The sequence below is a fragment of the Dipodomys merriami genome, unplaced genomic scaffold (genome assembly GCF_024711535.1).
Source record: "Dipodomys merriami isolate MVZ:Mamm:240054 unplaced genomic scaffold, mDipMer1.0.p SCAF_1, whole genome shotgun sequence".
In the NCBI taxonomy this organism is placed as follows: domain Eukaryota; kingdom Metazoa; phylum Chordata; class Mammalia; order Rodentia; family Heteromyidae; genus Dipodomys; species Dipodomys merriami.
In genome coordinates, this window is record NW_027202270.1 from 16,739,591 (window position 1) to 16,762,476 (window position 22,886).

A 22,886-nucleotide genomic window follows, 5' to 3' on the forward strand; every position below is an offset into this window, starting at 1 on the left:
CTCAGGACCCACTTACTCACAGAGACCTGTCTCCTATGGCCAGGTCCTGCTGTGTCCTTTCAGCACTACTGTGTCAATTTCAGCTGGGTCATACTTGGAGAACGCTCAGAGCAGATCCTGTGGATTGAGAACCAGTCACGTTGCTTGGCCCATTTTCAATTTATCATTGACTGCCAGCAGAGTGTGTTCAGTATCAGCCCTACCTTTGGGACCCTGCTGGGCAAGGTCCGCATGACCCTGCGCTGTGCCTTCCAGCCCACTCACCCCAACATCTACTTTCGACGGGTGGCCTGTCTTATCCACCACCAGGTGAGTAGTGGGTGTGGAGGGGCCTCTGTCTTATAGGGGGGGAGGAAGGGCAATCTGAGACCAGTGATGAAGACACAACTTAGTGGGCACGTTTCTGTATTCTGGAACTTCTAAGCCTGTCTACCTGGGTCAGCTCCTCCTTCAGGACCCCAGCCCAGGCTATGGGAGGCACACATGAGGGTTCACTCTGAGCTAGGTGAACGTGTTAAGCTTTTCCTGACTACTGCCAGGTCAGCAGCTTTGCTATTTCTTATTGCTTTGCTACTGCTATTGCCATTGGACTGGGATGAGGAGGTTTGGATGTCACTCCATACCATGCATGCAGAACAGAGGGATCTGAATTTAGACCCCAAACCCTGATCCCTGGGCACGTGGTGTGTGGACCTATGGGTGTCTGTGCATAATGGCAAGTGTGACCAAAGTATAGCTGCCACTCAAACACTGGAAGTGGCACTGTGGCTCAAGTGGTAGAATGCTAGCCTTGAGCACAAAAAGGTTCAAGGACAGCATCCAAACCCTGAGTTCAAGCCCCACAGCTAACAAATAAGCAAAATTCTCGAGTAGCCAGGTGCTGGTGGCTTATGCCTGTAATACTAGCTACTTAGGAGATGTAAGGATTGCCATTCAAAGAAAGCCCAGGCAGGAAAGTCTGTGTGACTCTTATCTCTAATTAATCACCAGAAAACGAGAAATGGTGCTGTGGCTCAAAAATGTTAGAGCACTAGCCTTGAGCAAAAGATCTCTAGGGACAGCGCCCAGGCCCCTGAATTCAAGCCCCACAATTGAAAAAAAAATTCTCATGCAGGTACAATATGAGCTTTGGAATAGATGAACAGAACACAGCCAGTTTCTGCTCCCTGCCCGCCTCCCCTCCCCCTCCCCAAAAAAAAGCCACAAATGCTTGTCATATAGACTCCTGGCTGGCAGCAGGATAAGCAGTAAAATACCTTAGGAACCCATAGATTGTGTAGGGACAGACAGACAGTAGCTGAGCATCCCACTTGGAGGGCTTGAGTGCCCTACTCCTGCCTTATCCTGGACTCTTGCTGATTCTTGAGCCAACCAGCAGCTATCAGATTGTTCCTTCCACCTGCAACTTCTGCAGTTCAGTCCTTAGCACTCTCTTGTTCCACCATCCTTTCTGTGCCCTGTCACACATGGAAAATGTCATAGGATCCACTGTTCCTGGACCTGATTGGGACCTGCCATTCAGACCGCATCAAGCCAGTCATCCTGAAGCCTCGGCATCTCACCTGGTACCGTATCCACCAGACTCGAGGCCTGGTGTCCTACCCTCCTGACATCCTGACTGCCATGCTAAGGGAGAAGAAGCTAGAACAGGATCCAAATGGGGCCCTCATGGTGTCCCGGGAGGTACTGTGGATCCCTTTGGGCCTCAGACACTCCAGGTTCCTCTGGAACATGCTATCCTCTCTAATCCTTGGGTGATTGTGTCCTCAGAGCTTTGTGGCCACCCCTGTAGCTGGAAATAACTTGCTTGGAACTCTTGCAGACTTTCCTGGAAATGAGAGGGCAGAAGGAGAGCAGCAGGAGGAGAAACGGCAGTAGGGCTCTGTCCCTGTCTTTCCCTGTGCAGGACATGAACACACCAACCCTGCAATTGCCCCGCATCCCGCCCACAACGGAATTCTTATTTGATGGCACCAGTGACATGACCATCTTTCCCCCTGTCGTCCGTGTAGAGCCTGCTGAGGTGGACTTTGGTTCCTGCCCTGGGCCTGAGACCCCCAACCCTATCCCCCTGTGCCTTTCAAACCACACCAAAGGCAAGATCACAGTAGTCTGGACACACAGGTCTGATTGCCCCTTCTGGGTGACTCCGGAGACCTTTGATGTACCCCCACTCAAGTCTATGGCCCTGCGCCTGCACTTCCAGCCACCCAGCCCCAACAGCCTCTATGCTGTGGAGCTCGAAGCCTTTGCCGTCTACAAGGTGGGTGTGGTGGGTACATGTGTGCAGACTAGATGAGTGGGGGGAAGGGAGTTCTCTGCCTGGAGACTCAAGGCAGGGGAAAGCAGGGTGTCCCCTGGGATTAGACCCTCCCAGACTCATGGCCCTGCTTTACCACCTCAACTCAACTGAGATAAAGCCTGAAGGATTATTTCCCTCAGGGTCCTGGCTGGTGAGGGAGGGGTTGTTTCTGGCTTCCAGTTCTTGAAATAGAAGTGGTCCCTCTATGGGAGCTGTGCAGGCAGGAACCAGGCCAGGAGGCAGCCTGGAATTTGGGGCACTGAAGTATATCAAGGGGGAGGCTTCTAGCTCAACTTCCCTTGGTCCAGGACTTCAGCACACAGCACACAGACTGTTCCCAGCTCTGCTGAGCTGGCCAGCCTTTTAGTCCTTGTGTGCCTTCAGCAGCCCCGCTTTCTTTTCCTTCTCAGCTCTGCCCACATACTGGCTTTTCCTAGTGGCCCAATGCTAGGCTAGAAAAGCGAGGTAGCAGTCAAGGTCAAGTTGCTTAGCAACTATGGAAACTTGGGCACGTTTGGTAATGTCTCTGGCCGTAGCCTTTTCATCTACAATCTTGGAACCTTACCCAGATTTGGAAGGACACATCACAAAGCAGAGTATTTAATGGCCCCTGTTCTCTTGTGTTGACAGTAGGGTGGTATAGAAGTTTATAAGAATAAGGCCCTGGTCTCCCAGATGGCCAAGACTGAACACAGATTTTGGGGTTGCAGCTCTAGCCTGATGCTGACCCATAAATCAAACACGAGCCACACCTGGCTACAGGGCATTTGAACTACGGCAGGTCCAAAGCCTATTAGTGGCTCATGCCTAACTCCTGAGGAGGCTGAGTTCTGAGGATCCCAGTTCGAAACCAGGCCAGGTAGACAAATCCAAGAGATTGTCATCTCCAGATAACCAGCAAAAAAAAAGCTAGAAGTAGAGTTGTGACTCAAGTGGTAGAGCACCAACCTTGAACAAAAAAGCCATATGAGGGTGTGAGGCATTCAGTTCGAGTCCCCACCCTGGCACAAAAAAAGCAAGAAATGTGACTGGTTTGTGTAGAGACGTGCTCTAAGTATAAAATATATCCAGGTTTCAAAGACTTATTGTGAAGAGAGTGTAAAATACCTTACTAATAATTTTAATGATGATTATGTATCTTAAGCCCTAAAATTTTGAATCTGTTGGGTTAAATAAAAAATATTATTGAAATTAACTTCACATGTTTTACTTTTTCATGTGGCCACTGGAACATTTAAAATTGCATTTGTGGCCAGCGTTTGTGGCTCGCGTTGTGTTTCCATTGGCGAGCGCTTCTCAGCGCGTTCCTACAGAATGAATGCTGCCTTCACATCCCACCCAACCCTCCTCTGGGCAGCCATAAGGACTACAGAGAGGGTGCCCTCAGCACAGGGCCTGCTCATGCAGGAGGGGCTGTGTATAGCTGTTGTTCTCTGTGGTCTTTCCTGGGCTTCTGCTTTCTATGCCCAATGTCGGATGCCTGCAGCAGAGGGGCGGGGAGGGGACACGGCGGCCGCCTTCCAGGGCTGGATGCCAGGCTCTGAGCTTCCCTCTGGGCTGGCTCCCCACAGGCCCTGTGGAGCTACAGTAATATAGAAGAGGACTGCACTGTGTCCCCACCCTGGTGTCTGACAGTGCAGGTTCGAGGCCACAGCTATAGCGCTGTCTCGGAACACCGTATACCCCAATATTCTCTGGATACACCCAAGGTGAGTATAGTCCTGACAGCTGGGGGAGGGGAGCAGAGGAGCCCTGGGCTGCAGATCCCTCTTGTGTTCTCCCCCTCCCCATCTCCCTCTCCCTCTTCTCCTCTCCTTCCTTCTCTTTCTCCCTCCCTCTCTCTCACTCGTCTTTCTCTCTCTCCCCCTCTCTCCCTCCCTCTCTCTCCTCCCCTCTCTTTCTCCCTCCCTCTCTCTCTTTCTCCCTCCTCCCCTCTCTCTGATGGCCTCTGGAGTACATCTCCATAGCTTCCCTGGGTGGATCTGAGCCATGACACTGAGCTGGAACCTTCTGGGAATTGGACAGCAGCCCTGCCCTGCCTTCTCTAAAGTACTCACTTGGTCCTCTCACCTTTGGGTTTAAAACACTCCTGCTCTCTCATCTGTCTCTGTCCTGATCATTGAGCACCCACCTGCCAGGCCCCAAATCCCAGGTTAGGCCCTAGGGATTATGACAGCCCAACCCATGAGCCTTGTCCTTGAAAAGCACTCTTAGGGGGGCAGAATTCCCAGCCCACTCCCCAGGTCCTAGAGGAGCCTGTTCAACCTCAGAAGCAGATTGACATAGGGCTAAAAAGCGCAGTGTAAGAAGGCCAGCTGCCAGCTGCCAGTTCTTCTGTGGCCTCTGATACCTGTGGCTTCTGGCATCATCATGAGCTTCTTCATTAGTAGTCTGGTTTACTGGAAGGGCCCTAATTTGAGACGATCCTGCTTCCCCCACCAGCTACCTTCTGCCCTCCAGTCCAAATGTGAATCATCCTGATATCTGGCTCAGGGGGTCTCTCCTTCCCAAAGTCCTCCCTAGCTCATAGGGTTCTCCTCACTGACTTCCTCAGCCCCTGCTCTTGGCAGCTCTTCCCAATGGTCTGTGGCCTTTAGTGCAGTCTAGCAGATTTTGGTCCCTGTTGCTTTGAGGCATGCATATGCCTATACAGACACACACACACACACAGACACAGACACAGACACAGACACAGACACAGACACAGACACAGACACACACACACACACACACACACACACACACACACACACACACACACACATTACCCTAATTGGGTGGGAACTTGGGTCTGAGATCATAGATCTTGTGTTGTAACCTTGGTCAGTTCTTAACCTGGTACTGGTTATAGTCCAAGGAGAATTTGGGATGTAGACTTGTAGGAGCTAGCTCCCCTCAACCACCTGTGTAAGAATTATCTAGAAGGAGCTGAAGCCCAGTGTGGTAGTCCACCACCTATAATCCTAGCTACTCAGGTAAGAGAGGAAGGAGGATTGAGAGTTTGAGGCCTGCTCGAGCCAAGTTAGCTAAGACCCTATTTCAAAAACAAAAAGAAGAAATGACTAAAGGTGAGATTGAAGTGGTAAAGCATTTGCCCAGCATGTGGCAGGGCTCTGTTTCAATCCCCAAGCCCAGGAAAGAAAAGGGGAGGACACTGCATCCCTAAGCTTCTCCAGGATCTCTGAAACTGGGTCTCCAAAGAGTAACTTGTCATTTTAAGGGCAGGACTTGGAGATGTGAGTTTCTCCAAGACTTGTGGCCATCCAGTCTTTGTGTCTGGAGGTCTCTGGGGAACAGAGGCATTTCTTGGTGCCAGGCTCTGGTTTCCCTCAATTCCCTCACCCTAGGGCTTGGCTGGACTGTGGGCTGTCATCTTGGATCTCCTTGGAGACAGTCTCCACACACACCCTCTCCCCTCGCCCCCCACCCCCAAAGTCCATATGGATGGCCCTGAGTATGTATCTAAGAGTAGAGATCTGAGTAACTTCCCCCTCCTCCTCTCCCGTGCCCTCAGCTGTTTCCTGCAGTGCCTTCTGGTGAGTCTTCCTACCGCAGCCTGCTTCTGGAAAACAAAGGTTCCGAAATGCTGACCTTCAACCTGACCCCCAAGAGCAGCTCAGATATTACCCTCCGACCCTCCTCAGGCATTGTAGCGCCTGGAGCTCACCAGATCTTTATTATCAGCACCCACCCCAAGGGCACTGCCTGGAAGCAACACATTTTCTACCTGCAGTTCAACTTTTACCCCCACTATCTCAAGGTAGGTGCAGGGGTAAGACAGCTGAGTCTTTGGGAGTAGGCCATAAGCTAGACTTTTTATCAAAATTACATTGACATTGGTTTTTAAAGCCCCCATGAAGTAACCGGGGGCCAGTCTTCTAGAAAGTAGCATTGTAAGGAAAGGCCTCTTAGCTCCCTCAAAAAATGACTCTTCCCCCAACCCCCCAATCAGGGCTCTGCTTGTGTACCTCCATGAAGTCTGGAACCAAGATAAAGGGTACCTGGTAGAGGGTTTAGATCCAGCCTATGGACAGGTCAACATGGTGGACCACATCTGAACTCATGAAATGATCTACACCCTTTGTCCTCGTATTATAATAATAATTATTACTACTATTATTTGCTAGTGCTGGGGCCTGGGCACTGTCCCTAAGCTTCTTTTGCTCAAGACTAGTACTCCACCACTTGAGTCACAGGTCCACTTCTGGCTTTTTCTGTGATTAATTGGAGATAAGGGTCTCATGCACCTTCCTGCCCATTCTGGCTTTGAACCATGATCCTCAGATCTCACCTCCTGAGAAGCTAAGATTCTAGGCATATGTCACCAGCACCCACCTGTTCCTATGTTCTTTTTAATCTACCTTCAACAGAAGCTGCTACACCAAGGCTAGCAGAAGGCCTTTGCTTTCACTTCCAAGGTGTCAGGGGTGGGCTGCCTTGGAGATGTTGGGGAACCAGGACCTCAAGGTGAGACCAGGTACTTCCCTCCTTCCTCTGACCCAGGAGGTGAGCATGCAGAGCCGGGAGGAGCCAGTGCAACTGAAGCTGGACACCTACAAAAGCATCTACTTCAAGCCCACCTGGGTGGGCTGTTCCTCCACCAGCCCTTTCACATTCTGCAACCCCACACGCATGCCTCTGGAGTTTGAATGGAGGATCTCCCAGCAGCACCAAAGGACACTGGCTGTCCAGCCCTCCAAGGGAACCATCCATCCCAATGAGACCCTTGTAAGTGCCTGTTGCCCAGGTGAAAGAGAAAGTACTCTTCACCTTTATCATCTCTCACTGTGACACGCGTGGTCTGTGATGTATTACACCCCCCCACACACACACACTTCCCCCACAGCATGTCTCCCAGCCTGTGAGTAGGTATTACTACCAACTCATCACCTCCATCAGACAGAGAATTCACACTCGGGAAAGAGTCACTTTCTAAGATCAAGGTTTAGGATGTGCAGAGCTAGGATCTGACAAACATTTCTTTGGTTTTGTTTTTGAGCTCATCCTGAGGCTTGACTCAGGGCCTGGGCACTGTCCCTGACCTTCTTTTCCCTCAGGGCTAGAGCTCTCTGTCACCTGAGCCACAGCTCCACTTCTAGCTTTTTGGTAGTTTTAGTGGAGATAAGAGTCTCACAGACTTTCCTGCCCTGCCTGGCTTTGAACCACGATCCTCAGATGTCAGCCTCCTGAGTTGCTAGGATTATAGGTCTGAGCCATTGGCAAACATTTCTAATGTCAGTACCCAGGGCATCCCTACACCCTTTTATCCATGGCTCCTAAAGCTGTGAGGGCTAGGAGGGTAGTGTGGATTGGCAGGGTTTGGGGCAAATGAATAGCTCTCAGAAAGCAATGAGGAAGGGGACTCCCAGGGGTCTCAGCTGCAGTTAAAAGGGGGGTATGAGTTATAACCCAAAACAGCAGGCCTTGTCCCCAGCCTAGGGGACAGACTTGGAGCAAGAACCACCAATACTTGGTGCCCATAAGAGCCCAGAGACAGTAAACGTGGACATGAGAAGTCATGCAGACTCATGAGTTGGCTCAAACATCCTGCCCCAGCACCTGTCCTAACTAGGGTCAACCCTGGGCTAGTTACCCCACTTCTCAGAGGCTCCAACTCCTCATAACAAAATGAGTGTTACAAATAATACCAGGGCCCGGCATGAATTGCTCATGCCTGTAATCCTAGCTACTCAGGAAACAAATCTGAGGATCGTGGTTCAGAACCAGCCTGGGCTGGAAAGCCTAGGGGACTCATCTCCAATAAACTACCAAAAAAGCCCAAATTGGAGCTGTGGCTCTAGTAGAATACTAATCTTGAGTAAAAGAAGCTCAGGGACAGTGCCAAGGCCTTGAATTCAAGCCCCAGGATCAGCACCAACACACACAACACACACACACACACACAATCACACACACACACACACACACACACACACATATAAAATCTTTATTATACCAGTGATTAAGGGGCTTCAAGAGGTGACATCATGCGTGTAAAATGCACCGCATAAGGTAGATACTAGGAAAGCATTACCAAAATTTTAACAACTTGCAATGGGACCTCTGCTGGCTAGGAGCCCGGGGAGGGGGTTCAGGAAGCCCCCATGCAGGGACCGTTTCTATCACCACAGACACTGTCGTGGATCTTCAGTCCTTTGGAGCAGACCAAGTACCTGTACCGAGTGGGAATGTGGGTCTGGGAAGCTGGCCAGCACCTAAACACCAAGCTTCAGTCCAACACATACTACATGGTCCGACTGGTGGGCATGGGCACTACTGCCAGCCTCAGTGTGAGTGTGGACCTTGTGGGGTGGGAGGAAGGGGACAGGGACCAGTTATGAGGAAGGGCCCCAGGTTCCCTGCTCCAAGAGGGCAGAGGCTCCACCCACACCCCAGGACCTACCCTTCCTTGGGTGTGCTCTGAGGAAGGAGGTGGGAGAGCAGGGGTGCGATCTGGGGGAACCATGGTGGCTGGCTGACTCTGGTGTTAGGCAAAGACGAAAGTGCTGGACTTTGGAAACGTGCTGGTGAACAGCAGGCAGTCTAGGGACCTGGCTCTCCTGAACCAAGGCAACTGCACCATCTATTACCGCCTGACCCTGGAGCAGACTAGTCCTGAGGGCGTAGAACATGACTCCCCAGGTACTTGAATAGGGGGCAAGGGAATTGTATGTGGGGGTGGCAGAGTCCCTGCTTACAACAGATCGATGACACTGTGGTCTGGGTTAAGCAAAGCAGAACTGAAAACCCACTGCTTCCAGTTTATAGTAGTGAGGTGGGTACTTGTAACACAGTGAAGTGTAGTCCTGACCTGCTCCTCATCCCCTGACTTTGGGCATACTCTCAGCCAGAGCTTTGCTGGCCCAGGGGAGGGTATCTGAGAAGGAAAGGAGAGGCCAAGCTGCCAACTGATCCTGAACTCCCCCCACCCATCATTCCCAAGCAGCTCTGCATCTGGACCACTCAGAGGGGAGCATGCCACCCCGTTCCCAGGACACCATCAGCTTGACGGCCTACCCTAAGCACAGTTTCCAGTACTCCTGGACCATTAGCTACTCTCTCGTGTCCTGCAAAGGTACCTGAAACCCAGTGCAGAGAGCCAAGGTGGGGGTGGGGCAGCAAAAGGGAAGCAAGGAGGCATATGAGACTGGGTGGAGGTATGCTGAGGTCCAGGACATTTGGCAGAGTGCATGGGGGCCAACTGGATGGTGTCTGATTGTGGATGCCAAGTCTGTCTAGGTGGGTGTCCATATGTGTGTGTATCTGAGCTGTGGAAGTCTCACTCTGAAGAGTTAGGAAGCATGCTGCTTGCCAGTGGGATTTTAGGCACACTTTCAGCCTCCGTTCTCTCCTGACTCGTGGCAGGCTGGATGGGGGAGGAGGGGAGAAGGGAGACTCCATGAGATTGGGTTCTGGCTCCTACACTTATTGGTCCTGTGGTCTTACAAAGTTGTTTCAAATGCCTTGTGCCTGAGTGTCCTCATCTATAAAATGAGGACCATAATGGCAACAAACCCCCAAAAGGAATGTAGGGCCACAGTGTAGAAGGACCCTGAAAGCGTGGTGCTAAGGGAAAGAAGCCAGTCACAAAAAAGCCACATATGGAATGATTCCAGTTATTTGGACCATCCAGAAGAGAAAATGTGTATGTGTGAATATGTATGTGTGTTTGTTTATGTATACACATAAAATGTGTATAAATATATATGTGTGTGTACATGTATATTTTTTCCACACACAGTAAGATTCATGGTTACCAAGACGGGGTGAGGGGTAAATGGGAGCAATGTACTGGTTTTCTTTGGTGTATGATAGACATTTGTTAAATTCACACCATTATGTGAATATACAAAAAGCATTGAACTGTGTGCCAATAAAGTGCTTAATGAAAATTAGTAGGAAAATTAATAGTGATATGTATTAAATATAGGGATAATGTAAAGCACTTGAGACAGTATCTGGTACACAGTAAGTCTCAGGCCAGGGTTGGCTGCTGTTGCAAATGATCCAAAGCTGAAGCCATGGCTGCTGCTCTTTCATCAAGGTCCTGTACATCTCACCCCAGAGGCTTCTGGGAAGTGAGCTCCCTCCTCTCTCCACCCTTCTGACCCCAGATAACAAGGTTAGTGAGAAACAGGAGCTGTGTCGTGTCTCCCTGGTGGCTGTGTATCCTCTCCTCTCCATCCTGGATGGCTACTCCATGGGCAGCACTGAGGGCATCACCAGGAGGTATTTGTGGCGCCTCTTCAACCTTGACACACTCAACAATTACCTGGCACATGAGCCCACCCCCAATGAGCTCACCTACAAGGTGCCCACTAAGCACAGGTAAGCTGCGTCTAGAAACAAGCAGGGACTATCAGGGGTGTGCATGGAGATGTCTGCTGATGCCACAGCAAGAAGCTGATTCCCATCTCTTCGAGAGAAGGGCCACCAAATTCTCTCTTTTTAAATTGCTGTTATAAAGATGATATGCAGAGGGGTTACAGTTACACAAGTCAGGTAATGAGTACATTCCTTTTGGGACAATGTCACCCCTTCCCTTGCTCATATTCTTATCTGATCATGGAAGGGTCTGGGAGGGCAAGGATTGGCTGGAGGGATACAGAGCCAGGTAGCTCATCCCTGCCCCCGAGTCACACCTGTCGGGTGAGGGGATGGGAAGTAACCGAGCCCCACCCTGTCTTTATCCTCTGCTCTGAATCTGGTTCTTTGCTTTACACAGCATCAACAGGATACCTACCATCTTAACCCCTTTGAAGCTTGACTTCAATTTTGGGGCAGCACCATTCAAGGCTCTACCCTCCGTGGTACTCCTGATCTTGAAGAACACTGGAGTGGTACCCTTGGACTGGTATGGCTGGCCTAAAGGGGGTCATGGGTGGGGTTTGGCAAGGGGTCAGGACCTTTGAGGTTGAGAAAGTCCTGCCAATGGGAGACCTGGCTTTCTGTGTGTGTGGTGAGTCGGCCTCCCAATGATGAGGTGTGGGGCCCAAGTGCAATGTGGGTTGCCCAGTGGCTCTCAGGACCTGTTGCTACTAAGACTTGTAATAAGCTTAGAGCAAGGTGGAATTGTGCTCATGGAGACAAGGCATCACTGTCTTAGCTGAGAAGTGGAAATGTTCATTCACCACCTGCTGTGTGCCATGTTCTGTGCTTTATCTGCCTTCAATCCTATGATCCTCACAAGCTGTTCTCTCTCAGAGTACTCTGCCAACTCATTCATAGAGGCCTGAGAGTCTGCAGTCAAGGCCATTCATCGGTGGAGACAGAGCCAAGTTCAAACCCAGCTATGTCCAATTCCAGAGGCCCTGCCTATGCCAGTTAGTTAGCAAAGTTTTGCATTGTTTCTGAATACCAGGAGCATCTAGACATGGGACTGCCTGACAGGTCTCAGTTTAGGGACTGGGCCCAAATGGGAATGAGTAAAGAGTGTATGGAAAAAACAGGAATCTGCCACCACAGATAGAATAGCTGCGATGGCACAGCTAAACAGAGCTTTGGGGCTGTGGGGAAGCTGGAGGAAGAGCAGGGCTGGAGACCTGAGTCCACCAAGTCTGGGCTGTCCTACGCTTCACCGTCCTCCCATTTGGGCCCAGAATTTGCATCCAGCAAACATCCTGTTTCCACGCCAAAGCTTGTCCTTCCTCCTTGCCTCTGCCATGGACCTGGATTTCCTGCTAAATATCTTTTTGAGAACTTCCAATTTTGCTTGGCTCATGCAAGGGTAAAAAAGTGGAGTCTCCATCTGGGTCAGGCTGGGGAGAAAGCCAGGCCCAGCCTGGGCATGGAAGGGTACAGTGTGAGTGAAAAGACGCAGGTGGGGCATCTGTGGTCAGCACCTGCTGGCCTGAGCAGAGGGGTTGCAGGGTCTAGGGGGATAAGGAAGAGGGGGCTGTACTGTCCAGTTTGAAGTGGATGCCCTTGCATTCTGATAGCCCTAATGGAACAAGATGGAGAGATTGGCTTTTCGGGCGTCTCCTGTCTGGGAAGGGCTGGTCTGTGAGTAACTCATGGCTGCTGGCTTTGAGTAACTGGGAAAGTTTGGCAGGGCTATTGGTGAGGAAAGCCCAGGGCCTTCTTTGAGTTCCGGATTTGCCATTCACTGAACTATTAAGCAAAGCAGGAACCAGCCCTCGCAGGGATCAGGGCTTTGGCCTGTGTCCTAGAATAGAGTAGGGTGGATGAAGGCACATACACACACGCGCATGCACGCGCGCTTGTGCGCGCATGCACACACACACACACACACACACACACACACACACACACACAAACACACATACGAGCAGCCCAGATCACACTGTGGAGAGGGTCCAGGCTATTGGAAACCAAGGTGAGAGGAAATCCAGGCAGAGTGCCCACTGCTGGACCTCACCAGCAGGAAAGCTGGCCGTGCTTCTTCTAACTTCTTCCAGGGTTCCCAGGGCCCGACTCTCCGGTACTTTTTTGTGTTACTGTGTTTCCTTTCACTTTCTTAGAAGGCTATTTTTGCAAATCCTAGCTTGCCTCTCTTGAGCTCATAAAGAACAGACAGAGAGTTTTATTACTGCCAAGACCCGTCCAAAAATGGGAGTGCATAGAGAAAAATGACCTGGAGGTAGAAGGCAGGATGGAGGGGGAGCCCCACGTGGGAGGGGGAGCCAACAGGGAGCTTTGCAGCAAGCCCCCTCCTCCTAACACCTCTGCTCTGCTTGGTTCCAGGATGGAAGATGTACAGGGACTTGTGTTTAAGGGCAATACTCCTTATAGATGTTAAATATGCTGTTTAATGTTATTTGTTACCCATTGTCTAAACCTTTTACTGGTGCTTTCCAGATGTAGGCTTCAGGCATGTCCTCAGAACAGGAGTATAGACCAGCCTGGTCTCTCCTTCTTCAGAGACCTGCACTGAGTGGCCTCTAGATGCAGGTGATACGTGTGCTAGGAAGGAATGTACAGTTCCCAGAGGGCCATGTTTGGTTGGTGGAGGACATCTAAAAGACTTTCTGGACAAGCTATACCGGAGGCAGGCCTGTAGCCTTGGGTATAAGAGGCACAGAAGCTTTGAGGCGTCTTCCTGAAGTCATAGGCAGAGCTGGATCCAGGAGAGTGACAGGAAAAGCCTGTGACAGGAAAGATTGGAGTAGGCAGGGACCAACACATGCTGAGCCTGCAATCCTCCTGCAGGGAGCTTTGACATCCTCAATTGTTTAAACAGTTGCTTATTCTACATGTAGAGGACCTTAAATGATTAAATCGTAGCTTTATTAGAAGACTTTGTTTCCTGGTGTGTGTGTGTGTGTGTGTGCACATGCGTGTGCATGTGTGTGTGTGCATACACTTTGAAGAAAGTTGTTGAAAAGAAGATGTGGCTAGGCTCACACCTGTAATCCTAGCTACTCAGGAGGCTGAGATCTGAGGATTACTGTTCAAAGCAAGCCCAGGCAGGAAAAATCTGTGAGACTCTTATCTCCAATTAACCACCAGAAAACCAGAAGTGGCACTGTGGCTCAAGTGGTAGAGCACTAGCCTTGAGCTGAAGAGCTGAGGGACAGTGCCCAGGCCCAGAGTTCAAGCCCCATGACGGAGAAAGAAAGAAAGAAAGAAAGAAAGAAAGAAAGAAAGAAAGAAAGAAAGAAAGAAAGAAAGAGAGAGAGACAGAAAGAGAGAGAGACAGAAAGAGAGAGAGACAGAATGAAAGAAGAGAGAGAGAGACAGAATGAAAGAAGAGAGAGAGAGAAAAAAAAAAGAAGAGAAAGAGAGAAAGAAGAGGAGCTTAAGTGGTAGTATACTATCCTTGAGTAAAAAGGTCAAGGACAGAGCTCAGCCCCTGAGTTCAAACTCCAAGACTGGCACTGCCCTCCCCCAGCAAAAAAAAAGAAAAAAAAAAGAAAAAGAAAATGAGGGCTGGGAATGTTTCTTAGTGGTGGAATACTTGTCTAGCATGAGTTTAAAGCCCTGGGTTTGATTCCTCAGTACCACATAAACAGAAAAGGCCAGAAATGGTGCTGTGGCTAAAGTGGTGAAGTGCTAGCCTTGAGCCAAAGAAGCTCAGGGACAGTGCCTAGGCCCTAAGTTCAAGCCCTATGCATGTGTGCCTCATGCATGTATGCATTTTTTATTTCTACAGTTTAATTCCCAAGAATTAGATTTCTGGGTCAAAGGACATGTGTATTTCTTATTCTAATAGAAGCTGTCAAAAATTTTTTCCAAAAGGTAGTAGCAATTTTCTCCCCCAACCCCTCTCTGAGGTTGTCCATTCTTTCTAAAATTAGCAGTATTGGATATATCTTTTTCACATCACTGCTGTGAAAATTTTGTGTTTTGGTTTGTATGTGCCTGATTCTTGGCAGGGGTTTGGGGATACATATTGGCTGTTTTCCTTTTTCTGGATGCCCCCTATTCACTTCTTTGGCCGAGTTTGCTGCCAAGGTCAGTTCCATGCCATCTCTGTGAGATGGAGGAATTCTATCAATTTGTGACGCTGGGATCCCTTTGTATACTGGTTTTGTCAGCTGGTTGGGGCACAGTGTCTACTTCCCTACCTTGCAAGGCTCTGGGATCACTAACTCTACACTGTGTACTTCATGCTTGTTTCAAGACTGCCAGCGCAGCTCGGCACTGGTGACTTAGGCCTAGATAATCTTAGCTAATCAGGAAGCTGCGATCTGAGGACTGTAGTTCAAAACGAGCCCAAACAGAAAAGTCCATGAGAACCCTCTTATCTCCAATTAACCAGCAAAAATCTAGAAGTGGAGGTGTGGCTCAAGTAGTAGAGTGCCAGCCATGAGTGAAAAATTCAAGTGGGAGCATGAGCCCGAGTTCAACCCCTAGTACCAGCAGACAAAAGAAGTGCCATCTCTCCCGAGCACAAGTACTGTCTTCTACTCAGTGCCCAAGCTTGCCTTGGTACCCTGCCTTCCAGGGGCACCTCGGTGATGCTGCCAGCATTCCTGGGAGGCTCAAATGGCCCCTTTCTAACTGGCTACCTCTAAGTGATCCACATATACAAGTGGCCCCTGGTGGCCCCTACCATCCACAAAGGGAGCCCCAATCTTCACTTTCCTTTAGTTACTATGGCTCTACTTCTGTTCCCAGGCTTTAAGAGCATTACAAAATGGCAATGCCCGCAATTGCATTTGTTCAGCTGTATATGGCCGGCCGGCCAAAGGGGGATTAGCGCAATAGGGATGGTGGGATTTCTGTCTCTGTTCCTCCAGAGCAGGACCCCTTTCTGTGCTGACTGCCCCATCCTTTGCATGGTCTCACCCTCCTTGCTTCCCATTCCTCTTTCCAGGGCCTTTCTCTTTCCAAGTGACCAGCGGCTTGACGTGGAGCTGTGGGCAGAGCAAGTAGAGCTCAGCAGCACTGAGCTCCATCAAATGCGCGTGGAAGACAATTGCCTCTTCTCCGTTAGCCCCAAGTCTGGGAGTCTGTGTCCTGGAGAGGAGCAGATGGTGGAATTCAAATACAGGTGATCATATACCCTGTCATCTTGTACTTTCTATCCACACTTTTCACCTGGTGGTGATACCTTGAATGGGAGGCCATCCTTTACAGGGGAGGTCTTATATCTTACCCCAACTCAGCTGTGAGTCTCTCCCAGGGGTTAGTAGGCTAACGGCCACAGGTATGCCGAGCCATTTGTCCTCTCACTGGAACCAGGCCCACGACTCACTCTGAACTCATCTCCTCCCTTCTAGCCACCTGTTCATAGGCACGGATCGCCTCCCCGTACTGTTCAAGGTGTCTCACGGCCGAGAGATACTGGTGAGGCCCCAGAACCCTGATCCTGCCCTGAATCCCAGGTTGTAAGAGAGGCTTCCTAGACAACCAAGAGAGGAGCAGGGAACCACGCCCCCAGGGGATCTGGGGTTTGGGTATCTCTGCTGGGTGTGCCAGCCAGTTTCTCCCAGGGAGCGATGCTACTCATGGGCTTTTTATTTCCAGCTGAATTTCATAGGTGTGACTGTGGAGCTAGACCAGAAGTATGTGCACTTCGCTTCCACCAACCACAGTTTCACCCCTGTCCGCATCGGTGACACGCTGCCCCCGCGGCAGGTCAGTGATTTAGATTGTCAGGATCACCAAGAACTCCAAGTATTGATCTCTGCATATCTGCATATCTGCTGTTGGCAGTTGACAAAGACACTGCCCTGTAGAGTGCCCTAAGACAGATTGGACAACTGGGGAGACCCAAGGTCAGAGGCCTCCTAAGTACTAAGTCCTTTGGTCAAGCTCAGTTTCTATGTAAAAATAAGGTTATTTTCCCTTTAGCACAAGATTTCTTAAACTTGTTTGACCATGAGCCTTGCTAACATATTATATATTACGTATGCTTATAGTCCAGTATTTACCATACATACAATTGGAACCAAAATATCATAAATCTTTGGCTACTGTGTGCAACATACATGACTTTTTTGTTTATTCTTTTTTTTTTTTTTTTGTCAATCTTTGAGCCACAGCACCACTTCCAGTTTTCTGGTGGTTAATTGGAGATAACAGTCTCATGGGCTTTCTTGCCTGAGCTGGCTTTTGAACCATGATCCTCTGATCTCAGACTCCTGAGTAGCTAGTATTACAGACATGTGCCACTGGCGCCCCACTTCCACTTCTTTTATTCTTTTTTAAAAGTTTTCTTGTCAAGTAGTTTTACAAGGAGTTTACAATTCCATGAATCAAGTTAAGTACGATGCATGTTGATCTATATCACCCTGTCTATTGCTTTCCTCTATTATTACCCATCTCAATCCTACCTTCAATCTTTTCCATTCTTTAAATTCTGGATTTGGTCTATTATGTTGATTTAGACTTACTCCCTAATAGACCTCAGCTACAGTTTGGAAATCACTGCTTTAAGAAGAATGTCTTTCTGGATTATAAGATACAGGATTGTTAATCCTTTTGGAATTATGGACTTTATCAGTTGGCAAGAATCAAGCACCTTTGCTTTGAAAATATACATTGGGCTGAGCTCTGATGGCTCAGGCCTATAATTCTAGCTGCTCAGGAGGTAGAGGTCTGGAGATCATTTTTAAGCTAACCCGGGCAGGAAAGTCTGCCAAGACACTTTATCTTCAGTTAACCACAAAAAAGCCAGAATTGAAGCTGTGACTCAAGTGGTAGAATATCAGTCTTGAGTGAAAAAGCTAAGGAGCAGAGGTCCAGCATGCATGCGCGCGTACACACACACACACACACACACACACACACACACACACACACACACACACACATGCACACACACACACACACAAAACATTGGGCATTCCTAAAAGGAGAGCATACGTATTTTCTAAAACATTACACAGCTGTAAAATCTCCAACCATTGAAAAGCTCTTGTTTCTAGGCAGGGGTCTCAAGCTGCTCAGCCTAGAATAAAAGCCAAATGGGCTTCCTGGGCCTAAAAGGGCTCTTTGAGCACTGAGCTCTTGTTTCTTTTCTTTTTTTCCCCCTATACCCTCTGGCTTCCAGCAGCCCCACTCAGGCTGTGATAGAGAAGGTGGTTTAAACCACAGGGGCTTGCAGTAAACATGTACGAAAGAGAACTGCTAGGTAAAGGAACAGGTTTTAGAATGAATAGTTGATTACACATCTGTGAGCTGGTGGCTCACGCCTGTAATCCTAGGTACTAAGGAGGCTGAGATCTGAGGATCACTGTTCAAAGCCAGCCTGGGAAGAAAGTCCCTGAGACTCTTATCTTCAATCTACCAGAAAACCAGATGTAGTGCTGTGGCAAGTGATGGGGCACTACCCTTGAGCTTAAGAACTGAGGGACAGGGCCAAGGCCTAGAGTTCAAGCCCAAGACTGACAAAAAAAAATGATTACTCAAATTTGAAATATACATACCATAGGCTTTTCAGTAGACAGTGGATACCAATTTTACTCTGGCTACTAATTCACCATGGACTGAGTGGGTTATAAAGAAGAAAATGTTTAATTCATACATTCATTTCCTTTTTTTTTTCTTCTTTGTGCTTGAAATCAGGGCCTGAGCGCTGTCCCTTAGCTTTTTTCACTCAAGGCTAGGGTTCCACCACTTGAGCCGCATCTCCACTTCCAGTTTTGGAAGTGGAGATCTCCAGTTAATTTGGAGATAAGATTCTAACAGACTTTCCTGCCCAGACTGGCTTTGAACCATGATCCTCAGATCTCAGCCTCCTGAGTAGCTAGAATTACAGGTGTGTAATGCTGGCACCCAGCTAATTCATCCATTTTTGAAGGGTAGGAAGTCCAAGATAAAGAGCTGGAAAGTTCAGTGTCTGGGGAAAGCGTATCTTCCTGGTTTGCAGATGGTGACTTCTCATTTGAAAAGGGCACAAATCTCATCCATGGGAGCTTCATCCCCATGACATCTCAGAGGACCTCCTTCTCAATACTATGACCTCGGGAATTAGGTGTCAGCGTATACATTTGGGGGTGAGGGCAGATCCAAGCATTCAGTCCATAGCATCAGGCCTAGAGATTATGGGAGTAGGCCGGACCAGAAAAATAAAGTCAGCCTATTTGGGTGTGAAATTTGAGAAAGATGAGTTGGTCCAGGACCATTTCACTGTTTATACTCTCTGGATTCAGTTTTCTTATCTCAAAAAAGAAAACTGAACCAGAAGAATGCTGATTTTCTCCCAGGATGCTCTTTACAGTCAGTCTTTGAGTACTTCATACCTTCCTTTCACCCCTTTATCTACTTTTATTTTGGGGGGGGGTCTGGTCGTGGGGCCTGAACTCTGGGACTGGGCACTGTCCCTCAGCTCTTCAGTTCAAGGCTAGCACTCTACCACTTGAGCCACAGTGCTTTTTTCTTTTTGCTTATGTGGTGCTAAGGAATTGAGCCCAGGGCCTCATGCATGCAAGACAAGTGCTCTACCACTGAGCCACCGTCCCAGCCCCCCCTTTACCTACTTTAAATAGGACTTCCTTTAAAGTCATACATGGAGAGTGACAGCCATATTGGGGACTAAAATGAGAGCCTATAAAATGATGAAGGGGTGGGGCTCCAGTGGCTTATGCCTGTAATCCTTGAGCAAAAGAAGCTCAGGGACAGTGCCTAGGCCCTGAGTTCAAGCCCCAGGACTGGCCAAAAATACCACACACCTCAGAGATAGTGCCTAGGCCCTGCATTCAAGCCCTAGGACCTGCAAAAGAAGGAAGGAATGAGAGAGAGAAAGAGAGACAAAGAAAGACAAAGAGAAAGAAAGAAAGAAAGAAAGAAAGAAAGAAAGAAAGAAAGAAAGAAAGAAAGAAAGAAAGAAAGAAAAGAGGAAGGAAGAAAGAGAAAGAAGGAAAGAAAGAAAGGAAAGAAAAGAAGAGAAAAGAAAAGAAAAATGAAGGGTCTGGATGGTGTGTATGGTATATAGATAAACATTTCTCAACATTCCACTGCTAGGGACACCCACACAAAGATCACCTTATGACTTGATTTGAGATCTGAGGATTACAGTTTGAAACCAGCCTCAGTAGATAAATCCAGGAAATTCTTATCTCCAATTAAACACCAAAAAGCCAGAAGTAGAGCTGGAGCAAGTGGTAGAATGCTAGCCTTGAACAAAAAAGCTCAAGGATAGTGTTCAGGCCCTGAGCTCAAGGCCCAAGACTAGCATGCACAATCCCTCCTACAGAGAGGGGGTAGGGGATAAGTTGAGGGCAAATAAAATAGGGTAAATCTCTCCTTTACAAATAGAATTGCAAATTACCCTAAAATGTCACAGGCTATATAGGTTTTATATATATAGTTATCCATTTCTTTTACATGGTAAGCAAATCGTAGGGGAAATCAGAGGTGTTTGGGATGCTTAGGGACTCTCAGGGTGATTATGGACAACAACCTGCTTCCTATAAAGGACACAGAGTTCCAGCCTCTCTAGTCTGCAGTTCTGAACTGGTGTGGAAATCGCTCTTCTCCTGTCCCCACCCCACAGATCTATGAGCTGTATAATGGTGGCTCAGTGCCTGTGACATATCAAGTCGAGACCAGTATACTGTCACAGGTTCAGGAAAAAAATTTTGACCACTCCGTCTTCTGCTGCCTCAACCCCAAAGGGGAGATCCAGCCAGGCACCCTGGCTAGGATCCTGTGGATCTTCTCACCTATTGAAGCCAAGACTTACACGGTGAGCAGCAGCCTGGAAAACAGAAGGTTGGAGCTGTGGCGGCTTCACCTGGTCCCTCTCTGACGAGTCCCTACTCCACCCTTTACCTTCCCAGGTGGATGTGCCCATACACATTGAGGGATGGAACTCAGCCCTTATCCACTTCCGGGGAGTGGGCTATGACCCCAACATCATGGGTAACACAGCCCCATTCCACAACATCTGCTTGTGGGACTCCAGCTCCGTACCATATAGGCTGATGGTTCCTGGGCAGGTGAGGAAAGGGAACTGGGGAGGCCTGAGACCTTAGAGGGGGGGCTTTAAGTAGCCCACGGTAGCCAGTAAAAGGCCTGGAGAGACTGGGGGAAGATATGAGGTGGGATTGAGGAGGATAGAGAGGTGAGGCTGGAACTATCCTGGCTTCATGAAAGGCTTACCCTGCCATCTAGTGCCCACAGTGTTCCTGCATCAGCCGCTCCACCTGCTGCAGGGCTTCATTCTCGGCCTCTTCTCTGGGCAGAGGACTGGGATGTTAGAAGGCATCCCATGCTAATGATTATCTGCATATAGAATAGTTCCTCTCCTGGATCTAGAAGGATATTGTTTTTTAAAAATCAAGTCATTAATACTATCTTTAAGTCATATGGTTCTCATTATTGAAAGTCTGACCCATTCATCCATCCACCCAGCCATCCAACTATCCATGCATGCATCCACCGTCTCTACTCATTAACCTGCATACCAGTTACTGATCTATGTATCCATCCTATCACTATCCATGTGTCTACCCTTTCACTCAGACCATCATTGGATTTCTACTCCAGGATGAGCACTGTAGAGAAAAGGCTGGAATGACTCAGGGTCTGGACAGAGAGAAAATACCTTTTCTGTGTGATCCCAGTCTTTGCAGAAATTCATGCAACACAGCTCTTATGCTGTGCCCAGTAGAGATGCCAGCAGGTCATCACCCATTCATTTAGAACTATCGACTCACGATTCAAATGCTTTAGTTCTGCCTTCTTTAAACTAGTCCTGATTCAGCCTCTTCCAACTTTATTTTGATGGTTTAAATCCTAAGCTTTCGAGTGAGGCTGAGTTCATCCCAGATCTGCATTCACAGGGCATTCGGAAAAGTTGCTTATGTTCTCTGAACCTTAGCAGCATGTATGTCAAATGGGGAACAATAGTCGTTCATATGTCATAGGTCCATTGGGAGGATCTCATACACGGAAAACATCTCATACAGTACTTGTTGGGAATGCAGAGAATGGGCAATGGCTGTATAGTTATTGTTTCTTTACTTCCCAAAGTTGCCGCTATGCTGTCTCCATCCATAGGTTGTCTTCCTGTCCCAGTCCCATGTCTCCTTCGGAAACATCCCCGTACAGAGCAAGTGTAGCCGGATGCTCTTCCTCAACAACACCTCCAAGAAGGACACAATCTTCTTCTCCTGGCAGCCAAGTTCCATAGACTTTGGGCAGGTGAGAGTCTTCTGTACCTGCTGATTCAGAACCTCCAGCAAGGCTTGTAATTGATTTCGCCCTTGCTCAATTTCAGTACATCCCGGGTCATCCCATCCCATCTTGTCCCACAATATCCCATGTCTTAATATCCAGTCCCATTCCTGTGAGATTCTGAAGACTCCCTCCCCAAATTAACAGATATCTGTGGATCCCATGGAAGGGGAGATGGCTCCTGAAGAGACAGTCCCATTTGTGGTGACCCTGCAGGCCTCAGTGCATGCTAGCTTTTATGGCGTGGACCTGATATGTAAGGTAGGGACCAACCCAAGAGAGATAGATGGTGATGAAGATACAGCTTCCAGTCCTGGGGTTGGAGATGGCTCTGAGATCCCTAGACTCTCTAGAGAGGCACGTGTCAGTCAGATCCAGCGAGCTCAAGCTGAGACACTCCAGATCTTCTTGCCTTGTGCTGGGTCTAGGTGTATCGGCAAGAACTCATGTGGAAGTACCACAAGGAGTTAAAGGAGTGGGAGAAGGAGAAGAAGCGGCAGGAGGAGGAGTTTATCATCACAGACAGGAAAGTGAAGGTGAGAAGGGCCAAGAGGGCCTCATACACACAGATTCCTCGGACTAGCCTTACCAAAGGCACAAAGGTAGTGGGCCAAAGTAGTAGTCCTTGCAAACCTGCCCCAAGACATCTGATTCTACTACTGGAGTCAGCCTAGCATCTCCATAGCCACCCCTGGTCACTTGGGGGTGGAGAAGGCTGGCTGATGATTCCTAGCCTCGTGTAGCAGGATTCCATGAGGAGCTTCTAGGTACTAGGACTGGAAACACAGGAATATACAGAGCAATTCTGAGGAAAGAAACTATGGCATAGTAGCTTTGAGTGAGGCTTTGGAAACGGAACATCCAAACTTGATTGCTTGATTAGCTTCATGATAACCCAGGGAAGGACTATTGAGGCAAGACTGGCCATGAATTGAGTGATTAGACAGTAGAGGATTCTTTTTGTAGCATTTGCTCTCCTTTTGTAAATGCAAAC

General features: G+C 48.7%; 1 protein-coding gene across 9 annotated transcripts in view; it reads left to right on the forward strand.

The window, feature by feature from the left end:
• The window catches only part of Cfap65 (cilia and flagella associated protein 65), a 38,611-nt gene that overhangs the window by 11,733 nt on the left and 3,992 nt on the right, over positions 1–22,886 (forward strand). For 6 of the 9 annotated variants that reach the window (XR_011370849.1, XM_070016849.1, XM_070016848.1 and 3 more), the window contains exons 11-29: positions 44–309; positions 1,483–1,683; positions 1,823–2,263; positions 3,874–4,011; positions 5,817–6,062; positions 6,806–7,030; positions 8,434–8,592; positions 8,794–8,944; positions 9,246–9,377; positions 10,417–10,630; positions 11,028–11,156; positions 15,582–15,758; positions 15,988–16,054; positions 16,235–16,345; positions 20,208–20,399; positions 20,494–20,652; positions 21,716–21,859; positions 22,040–22,153; positions 22,321–22,428. Coding sequence is in view for 8 of the 9 variants with exons in the window: in XM_070016849.1 (XP_069872950.1) it covers positions 44–309; positions 1,483–1,683; positions 1,823–2,263; positions 3,874–4,011; positions 5,817–6,062; positions 6,806–7,030; positions 8,434–8,592; positions 8,794–8,944; positions 9,246–9,377; positions 10,417–10,630; positions 11,028–11,156; positions 15,582–15,758; positions 15,988–16,054; positions 16,235–16,345; positions 20,208–20,399; positions 20,494–20,652; positions 21,716–21,859; positions 22,040–22,153; positions 22,321–22,428 (3,374 nt within the window). In the remaining variant the exon portion in view is untranslated. The remainder of the gene's footprint in view (positions 1–43; positions 310–1,482; positions 1,684–1,822; positions 2,264–3,873; positions 4,012–5,816; positions 6,063–6,805; positions 7,031–8,433; positions 8,593–8,793; positions 8,945–9,245; positions 9,378–10,416; positions 10,631–11,027; positions 11,157–15,581; positions 15,759–15,987; positions 16,055–16,234; positions 16,346–20,207; positions 20,400–20,493; positions 20,653–21,715; positions 21,860–22,039; positions 22,154–22,320; positions 22,429–22,886) is intronic. The other 3 variants (XM_070016891.1, XM_070016870.1, XM_070016884.1) reach the window with 3 other exon arrangements.